The sequence below is a fragment of the Aptenodytes forsteri genome, unplaced genomic scaffold (genome assembly GCF_000699145.1).
Source record: "Aptenodytes forsteri isolate BGI_AS27 unplaced genomic scaffold, ASM69914v1 Scaffold236, whole genome shotgun sequence".
Lineage (NCBI taxonomy): Eukaryota > Metazoa > Chordata > Aves > Sphenisciformes > Spheniscidae > Aptenodytes > Aptenodytes forsteri.
In genome coordinates this window covers 380337-401775 of record NW_008794456.1, presented here as the reverse complement: position 1 = coordinate 401775, position 21439 = coordinate 380337, and the positions used below count along the sequence as shown (strand labels likewise).

At 40.5% G+C, this 21439-nt stretch overlaps 1 protein-coding gene across 1 annotated transcript in view; it reads right to left on the bottom strand.

The window, feature by feature from the left end:
- ZNF638 (zinc finger protein 638) overlaps nt 1-21439 on the bottom strand; it is a 40942-nt gene that overhangs the window by 5356 nt on the left and 14147 nt on the right. Inside the window, exons 6-20 of the mRNA XM_009290709.1 lie at nt 21230-21376; nt 20690-20853; nt 20217-20260; nt 19173-19244; nt 18526-18693; nt 18353-18424; nt 17316-17368; nt 16460-16591; nt 16178-16306; nt 15803-15844; nt 13853-13993; nt 12722-12847; nt 8668-8717; nt 2989-4414; nt 2293-2358 (exon numbers count right to left, since the gene is read on the bottom strand). Coding sequence (XP_009288984.1) covers nt 2293-2358; nt 2989-4414; nt 8668-8717; nt 12722-12847; nt 13853-13993; nt 15803-15844; nt 16178-16306; nt 16460-16591; nt 17316-17368; nt 18353-18424; nt 18526-18693; nt 19173-19244; nt 20217-20260; nt 20690-20853; nt 21230-21376 — 2832 coding nt within the window. The remainder of the gene's footprint in view (nt 1-2292; nt 2359-2988; nt 4415-8667; nt 8718-12721; nt 12848-13852; nt 13994-15802; nt 15845-16177; nt 16307-16459; nt 16592-17315; nt 17369-18352; nt 18425-18525; nt 18694-19172; nt 19245-20216; nt 20261-20689; nt 20854-21229; nt 21377-21439) is intronic.

The following is a 21439-nucleotide window of genomic DNA, read 5'->3' as shown; positions in this document are numbered from 1 at the left end:
TTTTTGCACTCACTTGCAGGAAGACTAGTGAAAATCTGAATACCTCCAGAGTATCCTTCAAGAATACTATTATCTTGTGTCATATCTCATGCTCTTCCCTAAGTGTCTGCTGTTGGCCGCTGCTACAAAACAGGAGACGACATTAGATGTTTCGATGCAGCAAAGTCATTCTGTGTCCTGGTGACTACTCACTGTTTTACCTTGCCTCTGTGGTTTCAATTTCCTAACAAACTTCTCTGTTTCAGAGAGGTTCTCCAAGAGGTTCTCCGATGGCCCTACGCTCCAGCCTAGAAAAGGGCTCCCAGCACTGGAACCTCCCTTTGTTTCTCTATAACCAACACGTAGAAGGAGATAATTTTCTCCTTTCTGTTAAGGTCTGACTAGCCCCACAGACGCTCTGGCAGACTTGCTGCTCCTCCTGTGCCAGCCGTCGTTCGTTAGGGGCCAGGGGGCAAGCTCCAGCTCTCTGGCAAATGCCTTACTGTATTTTTATGTTTAAGATGACAGAGCCTGACCCCTTTCTAATTCTCCTGGGTCAGTGGCATGCTCTTACTGGAGCATGTCTTACACCTGAAACTCCTCCTACCCTGCAGTTTGACCATGCCAGCTTCCATCAGGGCTCACACAATTTATTCTAGGACCACTGGAAAGAATTAGCAGCAATTTAATGCCATATGCAGCTGAGAACATCTGGAGGAGGATGTATGGATAAATGCTGAATTTAACAGAAGAGTGAATTAACCCAAATTACTTTTAGGTTATTTGAATAGACATGTTTTTGGAACAGAGCATTATACTTTGTTCACTGTAAAATAGCTATGCTCTTATAATCGGGATGGTAGGATAGCGTGGGTAAGATGGGTACTTAAGTCAATTAATAAATTTAGACATTAAAACGCATCCAAATATCCATTGCACCACAAATTATGTATTCAATTTCTTCAATGAACGATTCTGAATTTTTTTTTTTTTTTTGCAAAATGTTCCATCCTACCATCAAATACTGGTCCGTATCTAACACAAGAAGAGTGAACTTAAAGCAGAACTTTAAGGCCAAGGCGAGATGAACTTTCCTCTGTTAGAGAGTCAGACTGCAGCTAAGAAATACTAAAAACAATCCTCCAGCAGAAAAAGTAATCTGAACTTCAAAGGCTACATGCCTTTTCTTCCCTTTCTTTTTTAAAAAGCTAACGAATACCAAGAATAACGTGTGCCTCCACCCACCTTCTGATGCAGAAACTTGAGGAATATTTAATGCAAGGTGGGCACAGCGAAGAAAAAGAAAGAATGTATCTGGTTACATTTCAGCTGAAATCAAAAACATTACTGTATTCTTTCTCCCACGAAAAGGAGAACACAGATCTTGGTTCTTATCAGCTGTACAACAGTGAAGAATAAAGGTGTAAGAAGTAATAGACGTTACAAAACCCTTTTCAAGAGGTGCAGAATTTCCTCTCGGGGATTAACAAACACATCTGGAACATCAGATATGAAAGCGTTCTCTATGACCATCGCTACCACCAACCTCACAAACACACTGTGCTGGTGATGCAGTAAGTTTATGTGGATAAAGATTAATAAAAGGATTCAGGTCTCCAACTTTATGTCGGAAATCCCTTTTCCATAGGGACCCCCGGTAGATCTTTGATTTGATCCTGTAACACTACTTCTACAAACTCATCAATATGGATTTTTATTACCTTCTTTCTGTTTTTCTTTCCCAAAGCCCAAGCTATCTAAGAGAGAGAGAGGGTATCTCTTTTTACCTTCCTGTAAAAATGCAGACTGAGCAGTTGAGCCTATAGGCTCCCAAGCTCTTCTTCAAACCAACACTGCACCAAAAATGTACAATCATCCTTGCTTTGCAGAACAACCCACTGGAAATATCCTTGCATGGAAGAGGTCCCATGAATGGAGATGTTCTGACTACCTCCTGTTGTACAAAATCATTTATAAAGAGCTAGAAGACTTCAGCCTTCCTTCCTCCTCTCACAAGTGTGACGATGAATAAAGATCTTATGCAGGCGGCTGGGGATCCAATAAATTAATTCTCTCTTTCTCAAACAAATGATATCCGAGACCAAAAAATACCTCCTCTTAACACCCACTTCCTGAATTAAGTTTCTCTTCCAAATTACTTGTCTTTACAGCTTTATGCCCACAGTCTGTAACAACTAGCAACGCAAAAAATTCCCTAGGGAAGGACGCTAAAGATTCTTAGTACACACACACACACACACACATGCTTTCAAGACAATCTGACTTCAAGCTCATTTATGGTTACATCCTTACCTCCTTTTCTTTTGCACTGCTGCTAGTGCCACTTTTTGAAGTTTTAGTATTGCCGCCAACAGAAGCCTGCAAAATTAGACAAAAGTTCACATGAAATCAGTTAAGCCAACTAACTTGTCCACAAGAGAAAGAATAATTTTTAAAAAAATCAGCTATTTTTTCCCTTAATGAACTTTCTTAAGTTGTCCAGATTGCTGCTTCTGATCACATGCTTGGCAAATACAGAACTAAGCCAACCGTCAGTGGTAGAGTCCAGGCATACAGTCTCTAGCAACAAGTCACAGGTAATAGCTTGCTTAGTAGCCTCTTTTCAGTAACCAGTGTCTGTGCAGGACTTGACAAAGCAAATACCAGCTCACAAAAGGACAGAAAACTTATTAATTCCCATTCAGAACTAATCCAAGAACATAAAGTTATGACACTCAATAAAGACTCGCTTCAAAAATACCTTCCTGCAATTTTTTCCAAGTAGCATTTTCAAACCAGTTACGTACTTGCGTTGCACACACTGCATCTAAAAGCAACTGGTTGCCCGCCATCTCGCTATTCCAACTTGTCTGTTGGCCCAAACCAGCTGAGTGATTTATGGAAAAGGGAAGGGGAACATAATCTCATCGTCCCATACTCAACATCTGAGAGAAGCATGGAGTTAGTTACTGATCAGGCACACTGAACCGGCCTTCCTGCCCTCCTCACCTTATTGCTGCTGTTGTCTTTCTTCATGCTGGATGATCTACTCTCTCCCTCTTGAGACTGTTTTGAACTAGCCCTAGATTCCACTCGTGAGTCCTTCTCTTGCTGAGATGAATTCCTCCCATTGCCTCCCTTTCCATCAACAACAGAACTTCTGCTCACTTTACATTTGCCGCTGCCATCTCCCAGGCTTGATCGGCTGCTACCAGGTCGTGGATGACCCTCCTCTTTTGATGCGATTTTCTTCACCACCGCTGCTTGGCTTCGGGTCTCAGGCTTCGAGGGAGCTTTCTGCTCCCCTCCTTTACACAGGGAAGGCTCATTTCTCCGTACTGGAACCCTTGACTTTGATATATCCGGAAGAGACACCACTGCCTTTAAAATCGTTTTACCAACAGAGGAAGATTCCTTGACAGATAGAGAGGAGTTTAACATAACTGCTTTGCAGGTTTCATCAGTTTTTGCTGGTCCTGTTCCTTTATTTTGATGGGCTTTGATTAAACTTCCCTCGTTGTTCTCATTGACAGCATTTGCAGCATTTTCCATAGCGGCCCCAACCTTGGTCACAGATTTTTCAAGTTTCTTCTCTGTCTCTGCCCCAGTCTTGACCAAAAGCTTTTCGGGGTTCTCCTCCGCAGCTCTTCCAACTTTGAGCGCAGACTCTTCTGGTCTCACCTCTGCGTCTGCTACAGCTATATCCAGTTTCTTCTCCATGGCCGCCCCAGTTTTAAGTACAGATTTCTTCTCCGTTATTGGAGTTACACACATTTTATGTTCGGTTTTCACAGCATCAGCAACAGTATTTTTTTCAGGAGCATCCAACTTGTTGTTTGTTTGTGTGACAACAGATGACACCATCTCCACTGAAGCTGCATGAGAACCAGGGGGCACCGCTTCAGGGATGGCCCCTGTCGCATCCCCTGCTGCCGGCTTCGCAGCACAATCTGATGGCACATCTTCAGCCTTGCCCACATCGGACAATTCTTCTGGTCGTTCAATGGCAGGAGCAGACAACTCTTCATCTTTCTCTTTAATTTCCTTCTCTGGTGCAGATACAACAGCAGATTCAAACAACTCTGGTTCAGCATTATCTTTAACTGCCTCTTCCTTCTCCACACTGGAAGGCAGCAGCAGCATCTCTTCTGACTTTGCTTCAGATGATTCGGTGGCAACGGATTTGACAGATGCCACAGCAGCTTCAACTCCAGCGCCCACTTTCTCCACAGACGTTTCTGCCAGTCTTGGAGCAGACTCCCTTACTGCTCTTTCAAGATGGGACTCAGAGGGCTCTATCTGTACTGCTGACATCTCGTCTTTGACATTAGAGATGGAAATGGGTCCTTTCTTTGCCACACTAGGCTCTACTGGAGGATTAGCAGCTGCTGTTTGCACCACTCCTGATCCCTCTGGATATTTTTTCAAGCCAGAGCTAAATGCATTTAAAAAAAACAGAAGAAATCAAACTATGTTGAGAATTCTACAGTTACCAGTAACCTCTTGACGCCAATGGTGGGGGATTTCCTGATGCATTAGTGCTTAGCATTTGGAAATCTAGCCTATCAGTGTTAAAATGGTTAACAATATTGAGGCAAATAGCTGATTAGTTTTATGCTTCTGTTTAATCCACCTCAGTACCGCAAGCCTCTTACACTTCGAATTACATTACTCGTAGTCAGACCTCTCAAGGCAGCACTCACTACAGATGTGCCCTGTGACCTCAGCGCTGGCATGAGCTCCTAAAATTTAGATCCCCTGATGCAAGGCAGACTGTGAAAGCACATACACAGCGAAAATAAAGCTTCGGTTTCGCTGTATAAAGGGATTACCAGAGTTTTGTTATGTTTGAAGACAGCAGACTCTGTAGTCACCAACCTAGAGAACTCTTCCAGTAGCTAGGAGTCTGAAGTTTGTTAATTTTTTTTGGTTCAGGTTTGGGGGGAGGGAGGGGTTGCTTTGCTTTTAAACTGCATTGACCTCGCACAATAGCGGGGAACACAATACATGCAGAGAGGCTCCTTTTGGCCAGGCTCTGTTTCCACTGTATAATCCCACTGTCAGCTCCCAGGATAATAAAGCCCAAGATGACAATGCAGAGGATAGCGCTTTTCAGAGAACTTGAGTTACAGTAAGTGCATTATTCTTCTCTGAAACAAAGAATCCTCCGGAGGTGGTCTTGGGAGACACTGAAATTAGAGATGTCTGTGCCCCTTTTCCCACAAAGCTCGAGGAAACGAGCATCCCAACACCTCATGCATCTCTAGATGGAAAGGTGCCGAAATACCAATGCTGACAATCTCGCTAAGTGTCGAAACAAACACAAAAGCAGCAAACACACATAATTAATCAGTGGTTATGCACAATGGAGCAGCCTGTACTATGGTTTCTCAGAACCTATGTATATGAATAAAGGGTGCACATTTGTATAAACCTTCATGAAAATAAAAAAAGAGCAGAGAAACCTGCCATTTTGGTAATACTCCCAGCATGAATGATGTCAGCAAGAAAATGGAAGGCTAGATCAAATGGAACTCAGCACTGACGAAAATGTTAAGTCTTAAAGTGGCCAGATGTGAGGGTTAATGAGACGAAGACACAATACATGGAGCCAACAGAAAGATGAAAACAGGCAAACTCAGTTAATATCTGTGCTATGCAAGCACAACAAAACCACCAAGCTCGAAGGTTTCCTCCAGACCTGAGGGCACTGTCCTCTGCTGCTACAAAAGGCGAGAGGAGAGAGAAGAAGGGATATGAATTCTGCTTCAAAATCTTTCACACCACCAATTTAGAACCGGCATAGATGCAATACGTCATGACTATGCATCAGATGGACACTTGCAGCACGATATGAGGGCACTCCTCCCCTGGCAAAGCGGCAGGCCGGCAGCGGCATTTTGCGGCTTGGCAGGCAGCGCTCGCAGGAGCGATGGAGTGTGCGTGCTCCCCGACGTGCCCCACAAAATGCTGGGAATCTCCTCCAGAGCCCGAGCGGCCCAACTCACAGTAACTGAAGTCTTATGAAAGAAAAGCAACCTTGCTCATTCCAACATCACGCTCATCTCTAACAGGCTTCTTAGACCTGTAATCAATTTAAACTTGTTACCTGCAAATGTTTTGGGGTAAGTGTGCCTCATGAGTGGCTAAGCAGTCAGGGCTGATCTGCTTTTTATGCCACAGTACTGGTTTACTCAGTCACAACCCAGAAGATATTTTGACATCGATTAAACATTATTTGTGTTCCAAAAGCAAAAACCATTTCAGTTAATTTTCTCTTCTATTTGAGCATCCTACAGGCCACTGAGATTTATGTCTGACGTGTCTGTGTAGCAAAACATTACCTGGATAAGTCAGAGCACAAAGCCTAGAAGTGCAGCTCTGAAAGCCCAGGTTTGTCACTGATGCGTAGAAAGCTTAATTAAACACAAACTCTAATGCCTTGCTAAACCATACCCCACAGCCTCTGTTTACACATTTTTTGCAGGGATTGGAAAAGTGTCAGTGAACGCTGGAACCATACACTAACTGCACAGCTTACAGCGAGTAGCACACACGTCTTATCCTCTACACAATTCAAATGAGATATTAGTCTCTGAAGCCTCAGGACTTTATGCCTCCTTTTCATGCCAGCGCCCACTCTGTGCCTTCCACAAAGCCCTGGTGGTCTCCGAAATACACTGAGAGATTCAAACCGGACTGGGAAGCAGTGGAAGGAGAGCTCTGCAGCAGCAGTAATGCGCAGAGATAAAGATAAGTGAGCCTGATGAAGCATCAAGGTGCTTGAAGTAACACTTAAAAGACCTGTTAGGCATTGGGAAAGAAAACAGCACGTAGACCTGCAAGACAGATTTTCCTGCACAGAAGTTAGCGTAAAGGGTGAAACCAACAATAGCTGCTGCTCAGTTTCTGCGTAGCACGTCCCTGCATTAGCTGCCATACGCAGCCATTACTGCCCGAGTTAGCGAGGGAAAGGCTTGGAGTTCAGTTCTAGAAATGCCAGCACAGAGGCTGTGTCACAACGGAAACACAACCTGCTTCCTACACGTCAGCTCAGGATTAAAAGCAGCAGTAGAATAGTCCTTGATTCTTAACCTGGCCAAGGAAAGTTTCAGCTATTTTAGCTGAGGAAAATAAATCCCAACAAAAGGCATCAGCATCCTTGGAAAGAGCAAAGGCATTCACATAAACACGTCGGTCAGCTCAGCCCCAAGGTTAGATGAACTACCTACGTGGGCTGGACAACAACTGAGATTCCAGAAGCATACCAAAAAAGTTTTCAAGATCACCTCATCACCCCAGGCAACCGAGAGGGCAGTCCCTTCTGCTCCCCAGGTTCTGCTACTCCTTCCCTCCCCAGAAACACGTGACAAGGTCTTCCCATATATAACAATATAAGAAGCAGAAAATACCTTCAATAAAAGGTAACTCAAAAGAATAAGTGACCAGGTCACAAAAGCTTACGAGGAAAAGACAGTTGCCTCAGACAAGGAGAATGTGCATGACATTATTTGTAGGGAAAAATGTCAGTTTTCCCATCTGTTCACCAGCCGCAGCCGGATGCTGGGCAGCAGCTGGGATTCATGTAAAAGTCACTTGTTTTGATTAATTACCACCGCTAGCTAAAGCCCGCCGGTCTGGAATCAAAAAGGTTACCTGCATGTCCACCTACGTGTGAGTCAGAGACAGTTTAGAAACTGAATGCTTCCAAAATTGACTAGGGCCTGAGTAGCAGTTGCATTAAATTAGGACTGCCTAACTTTACTTTTGAAAGAAACAGATTTTGGAAATATAGTAACAGTTCATGATAGTGGAACGGCATTACTTGAAATTGAAGTTTAGGACCATTATTACACAGTTTGGGGGTTCTTTTAAATGATAAAACTTATCCAGAAATATGGATTTGAGTCACAGAAGGTGTTTTGCGTCATATTTGTTAACAAGAACTCTTATAATGGTCTATCCATTTATAAAAAAAACATAATCAAGACTAAAACCAACAAATAGTTATTCCACAATTAGAAATTTTACTACAAGCAATGTCCGTAAAACAATTTTAAATGGAACATACCAAAACCACCATTTCCCATTTCTAGGTTCTGATGTTAATATAGCATCTAAACTTTTTTAAAATCAATTCAGGGACCTGTATCACAGCATGAAGTTAATGTTAATACGTTAAACAAGAAAGTTTCAGTTTATTTTTAGCATTTGGAAACAGAAACAATAGAGCCAGGTGCTCTGACAGAGGAAAAGGCTGTAGGATGAAATAAAGCAATCACTTCATGGTTAAATACAACAAAAAATTGTCTTACCAACATGTATTTCCAAACATACTTTCCAGGACCTGTGGTAAAATCCTGGCCATAATTAGTAAAACAATAACAACTCAATGAAGCTATACAGAAAACAGGATTTCACCCCATTTGTCCATGTTCTTTGAAAGCCCCGGATTTCAAAGAAATCACAAACATTACAGCCCTACAGCAATACACTACACGTCCTGCGCACACAGAACACACAAATCTTGAAAGAAGTAAGAGCAGGTAACAGTTGCTGGATCTCACAGCGGGCCTTTTCATCAAGCTTAGTTAGAGAGATGGCTCAGCAATCTGCTCAATCTTAGATACGCATTCTATGAACAATACAGATAAATTAAAAACACCCTTAAATACTTGAAAGGCATACCTTCCTTTGCTTGGTTCCTCTTTCTTCACGTCTTTTTTCACAACTTCAGCCTGAAAGGCAAAAATCAGGGTTCAGTATCTATGACTTTCAGAAGCATCAGCACAGAATTTGCATAACCCAGCTAATTAGTAACATCACGAACCCAAATTTAGGTATGTATCACCTCAAAGATCAAATGACAGTAAGTTGTTCTAAAACTGTTCCCCACAGAACACGTATTTCGTAAGATGACAAATAAAAGTGCATGGCAGTGTAAGAGATTTTACTAAAAGTTTGCTAGACAGAACACGTGGCATACCACCAACTGTTTTGTTCGTCTCATCTTCAAAGCTGTCGTGTTTGTGAGCAGAATTAGCTTTTAGTCTGTGATATATTTGGGGGAGAGGGATGTTAAAAGCATCGTTTCCCAGACAGCACCTTCTTTCCTGTGCTGGCGAGGACGCTAACGGCTGCAGAGCTCAGGGTGAATACAGTCAGCCTGACACGTAAGCATTATACAGAAAACACTGGCACACCTTTTCTAAAGACAAATTATGTTCCAACTCAAGTGATTGTCGACAGAAAACCCAAGGCCAGCTTCTATTTCTTAAAACCTGCTAATGTAGCACTCGTTTCTTGTAGGAGGACTACGCCTTTCTGCTGTTATGTAGAATAAACTTGCAGAATAAATGTGAAATGAAATAAAGTCTTCTGAAAAAAAGACAACCACAAACCATGCAAGCTCTGCAGCTGTCACAGTTAGTAGCATAGGTCCAAGCAATCAAAAAAAACCCTTCAGTGTTGAAATCTCTCTCTCTTTTCTGAAGGCATTCTACAAACTAATTTGAGGACTATCATTATTAGAAAGAACATCAGATAAATTCAGTGCACGTAGAATTCACTTTAATCTTTTATTTATGCACATAATTCCAAAGCCTTCTGTTTTCCCTTTCTTAAAACATTTATTCCAGAGATAAGCGCCAAAAGTAATTTGAACATGTTATAATGAACTAAAAACGATTTGGTTTTTCCTTCAGACTAGCTTCTGATTGAAAGGCTCCTAGAGAAAATAGCTTACGGCAAATGAAGCTACAAGCTTAATGTTCCTGTGGTACCTAGGCACATAATCCAGATTCTGGCAACATAACCGAGAAGATGGACAAGAGGTAGCACACTCAAAATGCAGTGAAGAGCAGCAGATGGAAAAACTCAGTTTTCCCTCTTATCAGTGTGACCAGGCATTTTTCCTCTCCACCTCAGATATAGATAAAAGTAAAGCTTAGGAGTGTGTCTCCAAAGTACAGATTTATTTTAACATCTGTGCAAAAGCTGTGACAGTCGCATTGACAAAGACTGGAATGACACCAGTTGCAGCCATGCTCTGTGATTCTGTATTCCAGTTGCACGTCCTCCTTCACCGTTACAGGAGTTTCCCCGTATTTTTGTTATTTCAGCAGTATTAAATTCAGACATTATCAGCAAAATTACAGAAACAAAACTATAATGTGATTAAGCAAGCACTTACATTACTGCTGTTACCATGCCACTGGCATCGGTTACCGCTATCTGCCTGGCCAACCTCCCTAAATCAGACAAGCGCTCTGTATCACCCAAAGCGTGCAGCTGGAAAGAAATATTATTTTGAAAACAGAGTGTGAATGCCATTCTTTGTTGGCATTGAACTCTGCCCTGATGAAACATTTGTAGTGACAAAGGCACGTTATTCTGTTGCTACACAAGATATAGGGAACAGCTATAAAAAGCAGATTCGAATCACAAAGTGTTCCCACAATGCATCCTTGACAGACATTCCTTAGCACGAGCACTTTAATGAATGGTATTTTGCTTATTTTTCAGTGCTAAGGGACCTTATTACTTACATTTTCTAGACTTGAGAAAAGGCTCATAAGCCTGAAGATTTGGTTGTTTTCTTCAGCTACAAAGTTAGTCTAATAAAAGATATTACTCTTAAAGGCAGCTGACATCAAGCACAATTATAATTTATGTTCTGTAAAATGATCTGAAGTTCACTATATGAACTGAAATACAAAATAAAGTGGCTCGGAAGAGGAACATACATTGTCCTATACAAAGAGAGTCAGCAATGGGGAGAATCATCCCTGCAGTGGGGAAGAGGAAAGACAGAAACACTCTTGGAACATCTAATCCAGGCTCTTACACCTAGCAGAAGAGAAAAGAGCACTATGCACCCGCGCTCGCCAGATTTTAGCTATCGGTGCTTCACCTGCAGCGGGTCCCCACCCTGCACCAGAGGTCCCGAGGGACGCACACCAGCTCACCTTACCCTACCCCTGCCGTACCGACGGTACCACACCACCACACGCATCTGGTGGAGACACAGCATTCATAAGGAAAGTTAAACCCGTTCTCTGAATCAAATGTGTAATTAAAAAGCACTTTCAGTGTTATTATATCGGCTCTAGGCTATAGTAGAAACCTTAATGGAGGAGGGTTGCTCCTCATGAACAAACTATGCCCCTTCAGCCACGGACGAAGGCCCAGAACGACAGGGTGGGAAGAGCTGGGAAGGCAGGCTGATCACTGAATCTCTGCAGACATTTCGAATGGTCACACTCGCAGAAAGGTAAAACACGAACTGATTTTACACAGGCTAGGCCCCCACGTGCACAGTAACTGCTGATTTACTTGGAAAGGGGCACGATGAATCCGCTCAAAAAACGCGTGTGCCCAAATCACATCTGGTTGTGTACCGCCGTGCGTATAAACCATCACAGATGCAACTCGACAACTACTGCAGGAGACCCCCGCCAAAAATGTACACCTAAAATCTCTACGGACACAGTACGTCTTTAAAAACGTGAATCCTAAACACCGTACAGCTACCCTACAGGTTTCATAAATAAGGACGCTTTTCCATAAAGCGGAAGAAATTGACAACACAATAGAGAACGAACTATGACACAAGCCAATGATCAGTACACAACCTACTGTTTAAAAGAAGTTGAAATTCGTTGTGATGCTCAGCACAAATAATACTGACAGCTTTGTCAGCACGGTAAGTAGAAGTACACGTCTGCATGACTTTTATTCCTCCCTGTGGAAGTAGTGGAACGATGCGCTTGTTCTCATTAGGCACCTGACATTAAACTTTCCCCGGTGATGAATAAAAGTGAGGGGAAAAAAAACCCAACTAGGATGCCCTGTGCCTCCAGGCACATCCTCTTGTTTGAATGGTATCCCAAAGTCATGCCACTGAAAAGGAACAGCAACACACAGGGAATGAGAGCTCCAGGAATGGAATTTACATGGACAATCACTTAAAAAAAACCAAACGCACACAAAAAAACAACAAAACAAAAAAACCCCATACGCATTTTGGTCACACCAACATCTGGATTTACGTTCTCCACTTTGGAAGCCAGAACACTATTAGCACGTGGCTAACGTTTGCATTTCTTGCTTAATGCTCTTTACCCATCCAATGCAACATGCACTAAGCTCCTTCCTCTCCGGTGTTGGACAGCTGCTGCAGTTTGCTGTTCCTTCAGCAAATCACCAGAAGTAAACCGGGAGCTGCTCAATACTGCAAGTAATTCCATTTGTGAGAGAGAAGATGGAAGCAGCTGTGGGCACACAGACCAACGGTGACATAGCAACTGAGTCTGGAATCGAGAGGACTAAAGCAGATAAACTGCTAAAGACGAATCAAACTAGATCAGAAAAAAACTGTACTAAGTTCAGTTATCAATCCTTTTCTAACCAGTACTAAAGAGTTGCTTTCCTCCTTTCTTCCTTTTTCTCTTCATCTTTCACTAAGAAATACTTTCATCGGTGGAGATGAGATTCTATGTAAGTTTGCAAAATAGAGAGATATAAAAGAAAGACAAACAGCAACACACGCTTTCACGCCTATGCCACATCCCAGAACGCAGACCAGCTGATCCAGTTCCCAGCTGTTGCACAGTTTTCACTCTCATCCACAACGACAGCAAACCGTGAAGGAAATACTGACATCGTCACCATTAGCTGCTCTTCGTGGAAAGGCGGTTCTACTCCACAAAAATAATGTATTCTTGAAAAGAAGAAATCTTACCTCAGCGGACTCTCCATTGGGTGACAACGTACAGGTCAATGTATGCTCACCCATGTTATACGGATATTGCTTCAGGAAGCTGTACATTGATCTGGCTGACTTGGGACTATCCAGCTGCAGAATCGCCTAAAAGAAAAAAAGCACAAGCTTCAAATAACCGTTACTTCGTTCTGCAATACAGAAATAAGACAAGTTTAATAAATTAAGTTGGTATAGCAGGGGATATCTCGTATTCCCGAAGGGCTTCGACATCTTCATTTTAAATTAGCTAACAGCACCGTTCTTTTATTAAATCCTATGTTCTCGCATACGGAGAACAGCAGACTCTTCTCTCTGAGAGGCTGAAGGAAGAAATCTCTCCTGTCTGGAATTAGCTTTAGAACTAAATAAAGAACTACATCACAAAACAGTGGAGCCTGGAGCTTCCCTACCCACATGTGTCCAACCTTCCAGCTACAGAAAAATACCATCTTTTTCTTAAAAGCATCTTCACCTGTTTTATGGTTTATTAGCAGCTGGACACTTAAAATAGCTCATAATAAGGGGAGCACAGCTGCATTTTAACCATTAAAATATACACGTACACACACAGACTTAACTCCAGTTCATAAATTAGAAATCCAATGTTAAGTGCAAAACCAGCAACATGAAAAATCAAAATATCAAAATTTTAAAAATTGAAAATCAAGTCACTACATTTTAAAGTGTCCCAAAACAAAAAGTAGTTTCAGCAATTCTGACATTTTCACTTCTCATATCGAAATAAATTTTTTCCCCAAGTTCCTACAAAATGGGAACTTATTTTCCCCCCACTTACACCTCTAATGTCAAAGGTTAATAATTTTTCCAGCCATTTGGGAAGCTCTACTTTCAGAGCTTATCAAACTGTTCTTGTATTGTTCAGGCTAGGTTACAGCCGAAAGTTTGGGTTGGTTGGTTTTTTTTCCTTCCCCACTGTCCCCAACAAATAATATGAACTATTTTCTTGTTCAGGATGAGTAGGAGAGAGTCAGAAACTTTGATCTCTCATTAGCAGAATGTTCTTGGTACCGGGAGATGAAAAAAATACTTTTTTTAATTTTTCTTTCCCCTAACATGGTACTTTGCACCACAGAAAAAAAAAATACTTACCTTGTTTTTATTCTTCAGTACAACATAATGATCTACTTTTCCAAATCGAAGTCCCACACAAACTACTTCGAGTTCTCTGTACCCATCATCTGGCAAGTTCCCAAGATGCACAAACTGATCATGTAGAGTTTCAGTATTTACCTAAAGAAAAGCGATGACAAAACTTGCTTTAACTTGGTAACACACTTTATTAGCAACTACTGAACTAGGTTAGAAAAGCCCCACAGAAGGCTTCTGTGCCACTCAGATCTTACCAAAAAATAGCATTCACACACATCCACGTTTACGTTTTCAGATTCACACCACATTTTCCAGTTTTCTATGCAGTACATCAACAGAACCAGCTATGCTTCCCAGTAAAGAATGGAAAGGAAACTGAGAAGGATCGAGTGTTTTATTTTAATTTTTTTTTTTTTTAACTAGTAAAAGTCTCTTTAAGAACACTGTAAAATATAGCTGAAGTTTAAATAAAATGTGGTATTGTGAAAAGCAGACACTATCTAGTCAGATTATAAATTGGTCAAGACATAGAAACCTATCTGAAAGACTCCAATCCTGGTTTTTAAGTTGGAGTTTGGTTTACTTAATCAGTTCGTAATAACAAAGATCCTTGGTCAAATATCATTTCCTGTGTCCCTCAATTTTCAAACAGAGTTATCACCACCACCACGGGGACGGGCTATCAAGGAGACCAGCAAGTCTCTTCTGACCAGGAAGGATTCTGGTGCAGAACGTTCGAGCGGGCTGACAGCAAACAGAAAGCCACCATCAGCCACGTAGCGCCAGCAGAGCCATAGACTGAACCCTGACACCAAATATTTTGTGCAGTATCAAAGCGAAGGGCCCTGGGCCACAAAGTCCAAAGGTACTAGTAGACTTCTGAAATCTTAAACAAGTCTTATCTTTAAATACTTGAAAGCTGTGTGTCTTTTAGAAACACAACACTCACTCCCAACAAGGAAGAGATTTCCCCCACACACTCCTCTCCAGGTCTGGTATGTTTTTCTTCCATTATTCATGACTTTACCAGGAGCAGAAAATAAATATTCCATCACAAGCAGATCAGAAGCGTAAGTAGGATATGGCAGCAGGGATATTGGCAGTAAGTACTCAGATGCGTCTGTTAGTGCCAAACACTGATCATAAGGAGGAAGCAGATATCCCCCAGACACATCTGTAACTGAAAATTCAAGCCTCTTGGGGTTTCTTGGAAAGCAATTTATTGTTGGCAGGGCTCTTTGCAATATGCTTTTTAAACAAATACAATTACCTTCTGACACTGCTGTTCTTAAAGTCACTCTTGCAAAGTTCTTGTGCCAACTGTTTAAGCCCAGAGACACATTCAGACCCAATGACTGACCCTCTATCAAGAATATCCTGAAAATGTTTTTCACAGAAGCAAGACATAAAAGCTATCATTTCATTAACCTCTGCCTACCTACAACTGCATAAAAATCCTTTGTACGTCAACTGCCAGCTTGCGCTGCGTGCGGCGAAGGAACGGGAGGGATAATAAGGGAGACGCACTACGCTGAACAAAGCACAGAGGTAGTTCTGGTAGTTAAACCAAAATCTCTGTCTATACAACACACGGGGGAAACGGGTGGCGTTACATACAGGCCAACACTGCATATTCTCCAAGCTATAGTGGTCCGCAGCTTGTTGTTAGAACATGAAAAACACGTAACAGAAGGAGAGGGTCTCAGAGGACTCCTATTAAATGTTTAATTCCTTGCACTTCATGCATCATGAAGCTAAACTGAGTGAACATTTACTCATTCTATTCCCTGCTCATTCGCCCATGAAAACATATATAAACATTTAATTCAAGAGAAAGCTTAGAATAACAATTCAATTAGCTAGTATTTCAGTATGAAGGATACTAATTCCAATTTAAAGTAATGTATTTTGATAGCATGTGGAGGAAAAGTTAGATTGCTAGCAACTTACCTTAGGGTCAGAATCTTTAATTATAGCAGTAAATATTGCTTCCTTTAAAAAAAGAAAACAAAAGACATTATAAGATTTGAACTGTAAAATATAGCTTCACTAGCAGCAGCTAACTGGCAGTCACTGACTCCCAACAACTTTTTAGTTTCTGCTTTATTAATAAAATCAACAGCATCAGCACTTCTGACATCTGCGTTATTCTCTTATCAGAGGACCACAACTCAAAAAGACATTCAACAGAATCAGTCCTCAATAGGACACACCGTCAGAACATGTAAAACAGGCACTGTATAAAAGTCAGCTTAAATACAAGATCCTGCTCTGAACTGAAATGTTATCACGTCTCCTAGAATTTCAATGTATTTTATTACTTACTTCATCTTTTATAGTCTTATACTGAGGCACCATGTTGATGCAGAGCTGATTTCCATCCAGTGACATTGGAAAGCAGGTGTAAAATTTAACCATGGAATCTGCAGATTTTCTATTTATTTCGAGATATGCCTTTTAAAACAAAGAAAAACTTTTTAAAAATCGTAATTTATCAAAAGCATCTCACATCAGTGCTTGCCACACAACATTATCTCATTTGCATTTGTTAAAAACACATTTGCTGCTTCTGTAGGTAGAAACACTACCAAACACCAATTAGAATACCTTTTTATGAGATGATAAAATCAGCACATCCCTCAGTCCTCCAAATGGCTTTGCTAGGTTGGAAACTTCCTCAACAGAATATCCTTTCTCAGGCAAGTTCGAAATAAGAACCACACATATATCATCAAGTTCCTGTAAACAAATGACAGTAAGTATTACTGATATTTCTTCAGCTCTAAATCAAAACTGCAATATTGCTGAAGGGGGCATTTATTTTTACCACGTAAAACCACCGTTAAACTGAACAAAGCACTTGCTTAAAAGCACGCTGCAATACTCGCAATAACGTCAAAACCAAAGATCATTTAAGCCTTTTTAGGATTTAGTAGCAAAGCATATTAAACAATTTTTTAACCCTTTTCTCTAATTATGTCATGTAATCACCTTAATTACTGCTTAATTGTGGATGTATCTATATCTAAGCTAATTCTGCACAAACCTTAGGTTGTCTCATGCTACCTCATCAAAAATTCAAAGCAAATCAAAACCCCCTATAATTATGCCACTACTTTATACCCATGACATGCCGACATGTCAAACGTTGCAGGACTGTATGTGCAAATACGGCATCTAAAGGGAAGAAACCCACAGCAGGGCAATATAGATGATCAGAGCGTAAAGGAGCTTTGGTGTAACTAACAAACTCCAAGGAAAAAAATAAAAAGCCAAAGAGTAAAATGGTAGATGCCTAACAAATCACAAACAGCGAGGAGAAAATAAACTATTCACTATTTCTCACGAGAAATTAACAGGCAGGGGATTTCAGTCGGAGGTTTTCAGACAGCACACCAACACTTGGAAATGGCACCAAACATGTACCTACAACTTCCAGAGATTCAAGCACCTTCAGACTGACCTTGCTAGCTGGCTCCATTGATTCTTCACTCTTGGTAGTCGCTATCGTAGCTTCTGAAAGAAAAAAAAAAAGGGGGGAGGTAGTTTAGTAGTTCAGCAGATTTCTTTAAATACTGGGGAGCTTTAAGATCATCTTGCATTACATTTTATCACTACTGCCATCGTGAAAAATGAAATATTCCTTCACTTAACTTACAGCGACAAATGACATTGGTGAGACGCAGTGTTACGTAAATGCTCCCAGAACGAACAGTTTTAAGTAGGGATAAAAAAATTAATTAAAATCCCTTCATTAGCACGCACATGCTTTGCTCCACATGCTGTCATAACCACAAGACTTTCCCGTGGGCACAGGTGGACTACGTAGGTGCCCGCCATGTGCCCACACAATCTTTTTCCTTCTTTTTCCTGGGACGAGTCCACAGTGATACGTGAGAGGCTCAGAAAAATACAAACAGCAGGAAACAGGAAAACAGCAATCATACAGGATAGGCAAGCGCAGGTAAAGGAGAATCACTTCTACTGTAAAATGTTTGTATCTACCTCTAATAGGTTCAGCAACTACTTCCTTATCTCCACTATCACATGCATAGTAACTGAGAATTAATATACACGTTTAAAGTGAAGTCTGCTATTAATCAGTTATAAAATATGGGGAAAATAGCATCTATTGAACCAGCTCTAGCAGGCAATGTAAAGCAATGAGATTAAAAGAATTAGCGGTGGAGCTGTAAACGGAACATACAGAAAGGCTGAATCCTTTGCTCTAATGAGCTGTATATAAAAGTCCCCATGTCGCACTGAAAAGGTCTAGGTAAAAATATTATGTCCGCTGAAAGATGTAAATCTTGGGGAGTTTTAGCCACTTCAGTCATCATGATGAACTGTTGTTTTATGTTTCAGTCAGTGAACCTATTCTAACAGATTTTCTTTCTGATATCCTGTGTCATTTTAATTTCCTGGCCTCAAAAGCATTCTCATTTAGTTCACAATAGCAGAGAGGTTTAGGACAGAAACGAGAAAAACCCTGCAATTTACCTTGATCAATTAAAGCTTCGTTAAACTCATCCAAGTCCAATGCCGCCACCTGAGGCATCTGTGCAAGTTTCTCTAAAAAATAAATAAATTCAAGACGACATCACAATGTTGAACTTCACATAACTTACAACTAGCAAAGTAACTTAAAAATGGCATTATCGTAGCAGAATTACCTAGTGCAGGTGCAGGATTAGTCACTCCTCTGGACTGAGTCTCTACTGTCTTCACAGGCTCCGTAACTCTGTCTCCTTCTGCTGTGTTCCTTGAGTCTGACAGCTTAGTTTCCCCAACTTCCATTTGGGCTTCTGTTGAGATCTGAAGGTCTTCATCTATAGATGTTGCTGGTAGGTAACAGCAGAAAAAAGCATTCTTCGTTTCAATATATTAAACTAATCGATTTGCAAAAGAAGAATGAATTACACTAAGTTTTTCTGCCAGATATTCAGAGGCCTCCTATCACATAAATTCCTGCTCCTCGTTACAAATGGGCAGAAAACGTACATACAGGAAAAGCTTTGCAAAACAAGCGTATGCCTGCGGTTATGTGAAAGGCTCTGCTTCCCCAAACTCATCTCCTTTCCCTGGTTCTTTGCTATTCCAGATCTACAAACAGCAGTAATTATCACTGCATTAGCCGAATCACAAGGAGCAAGAAGGGTGCTTGCCTATCTAACAGCCTACTACATTGGCAAGCCCAGTAAAAGGTGTGAAAAGCTCGGACTCACTACCTTAAATATCTGTTCTGGAAGGGGGGGGCGGGTAGGGCAATGGAAAAGCACCTGTTTTCCAAGCAAAAAGTAAAAGTTCTCATTTGTCCTACCCGCAGTATTTGAAGTTTTCTTGATTTTACGATCTCCTGTCACTGTCGATTTCTTAGTCCTTTCTTTTTTACCTACGTAAAATATCCAAAACCAAGTCAGTAGAAATGCTTATTTCTTAAGTCTTACATTTGTGAAGTAAGAGTATAAAAATACATTCAAAAATAGTCTAACCTGCAAAAATTCAACTGATGTGACCAAAAAACCCCAAAGCCTAAAACGCAAGTTAATTCCAACAAACTACTGAACGAAAGCCATGAAGTGGAGTATCTTATGTGAATTTGTTGAGGATTCTGGTGACAAAACTTTGCTCCTGCAGAAGAGTTTGTGTTCTCTTTCTCTTAAATGACTGTAAACAATTCACGGTTTCCATCTGCAAGACAGCTCTGAAACGCACTGTTACATGAATCTTAATTCCATTCTGGAAAGTGGATTCAGAAGCGACCATGCTGACGAATGAATCAAGACCAATGTGTCTTTAAAAAGCACAGTTTCCCAAAGTTCTCCTCTAACAGTATGACATACAAGTTTGGCTGCCAGACCAAGTAATAATAATAATAATAGAAATAATTTTCTTCAATAGAAGACGAGGGCAGAAATTCAAAAGCATTTGGAACGTACAAGGAACGTAAGACACTGGGAAGCACTAGCACTAACTGTGAAAGACAATGTTAAATACGTTATACAGTAGGCTTGAAGTCAACTTGAAGAATTACACTTAATGGAGCCCAAAGTGCCACACTTACCTTCAACAGATGGGGCAAACATTAAAAATTACAGACTATAAGCACAGGTCAAGGTGGGGGGTTTTTTTATTGCTACTTGAGGGTTGGTTTCTGTGGGGGTTTTTTAAAGGAAAAAAAAAAAGATAGGGTCGCACGAAAAGGAAGACATTTGAAAGTATAAACTAGACGTTTTCCTGTAGCTCTCTGAACCTGCTTTCAGTTGCTATTATGAAAAGCACTCACATAAAAACAAAGAAATGGGAACAAAGAGGGAAGGCAACAACAGAGGTATCCTCAGATAAAAGGTAACCAAAACCTTACCTGTAATGGATTTAGCTGTCTTAGTGGTGGTGTTCTGATCTTTTCTATTATGAGAAAAAAATAAAGAAAAACCAGTTTTAAAGACAATTAATGAATATTAAAACAGCTAAAAAAAAGCTCAAAAACAGTAAAACACAAGAAACCAAACAGATATGAATCCATTTGGTTTTCAATCGTTATAACTAACACTAACGCATGTATAAATGTATATATACACATAAAAATAATAATAATTATTAATATATATACTTAATTGCTATTAATAATGTAGGTTGTATCTTTCAATGTTTGTTAAACTGATACTACTCACAAATACCAAATTTCACCAAGAAAAATGGAAAACTGGAATTAGGAACTGCATTTGCTTATTTATTTTAGACTGCTGTTTATGAAAAGGAAATTAAAAATATATTAAAACTACTAAATCTATTTTTCTGGAGAACATCAAGTTTTGGAGCAAAATACCAAGCTACACACAAAGGTTGTTCACCGCCAGGCTGCTTACCTGGCCAGGAGATGCTTTTGGCTTTTCTGCTACACTTATTTTCACCCGTTTCCCATTTACCAGCACTGGCACAGTTTCACCGTATTTCACGGCTGCTATCACGGCTTCTTTGTAGTTCATTTCCAAGAAGGCCTAAAATAAACGGCCCTTTCAGTCTTGATTTATATTACAGACATAAGATACAATTCACTGCAATTTTTCCTTAGCAAATCTGCTCACGACAGAACTGTATGTACTCCTCTCTCTAAGTTCATGTGGAGTTTGATGAAAAAGTCTGGATTTCAGTATTATACAAAAAGCATCCTACTTCCTCTAACATTTAAGACTTAGGTAGCAAGTAAGACTGAATTTATAAAGTTAAGATTCCCAGCTATTCCGAGATCTTTAATGACAAACTGTTCAGGAAGCCTTACCCTGTGTTCAGCTGAGGATCCAAATATTACCCTTTTTCACTGCTTGACAATTTCTTTTGCGTTCTGACACAAGAACTTTCTACAGGAAAACTCACCTCATTTCTAGAGCGAAGTACAAGGAGATCACTAACTTTGCCAAATGGCTGAACAATTTTTTTAATATCTTGGTCTGAAAAGCCATCATCTGGTAAATCAGATATTTGAAGGACTGTCCCACAACTCAGCAATTCCTCTCTCAACAGCTACAAATTGAAAACAAAACAAAATAAACATTTTCGAAGTCCAGTAAAAGGAAGAAAAAAGAA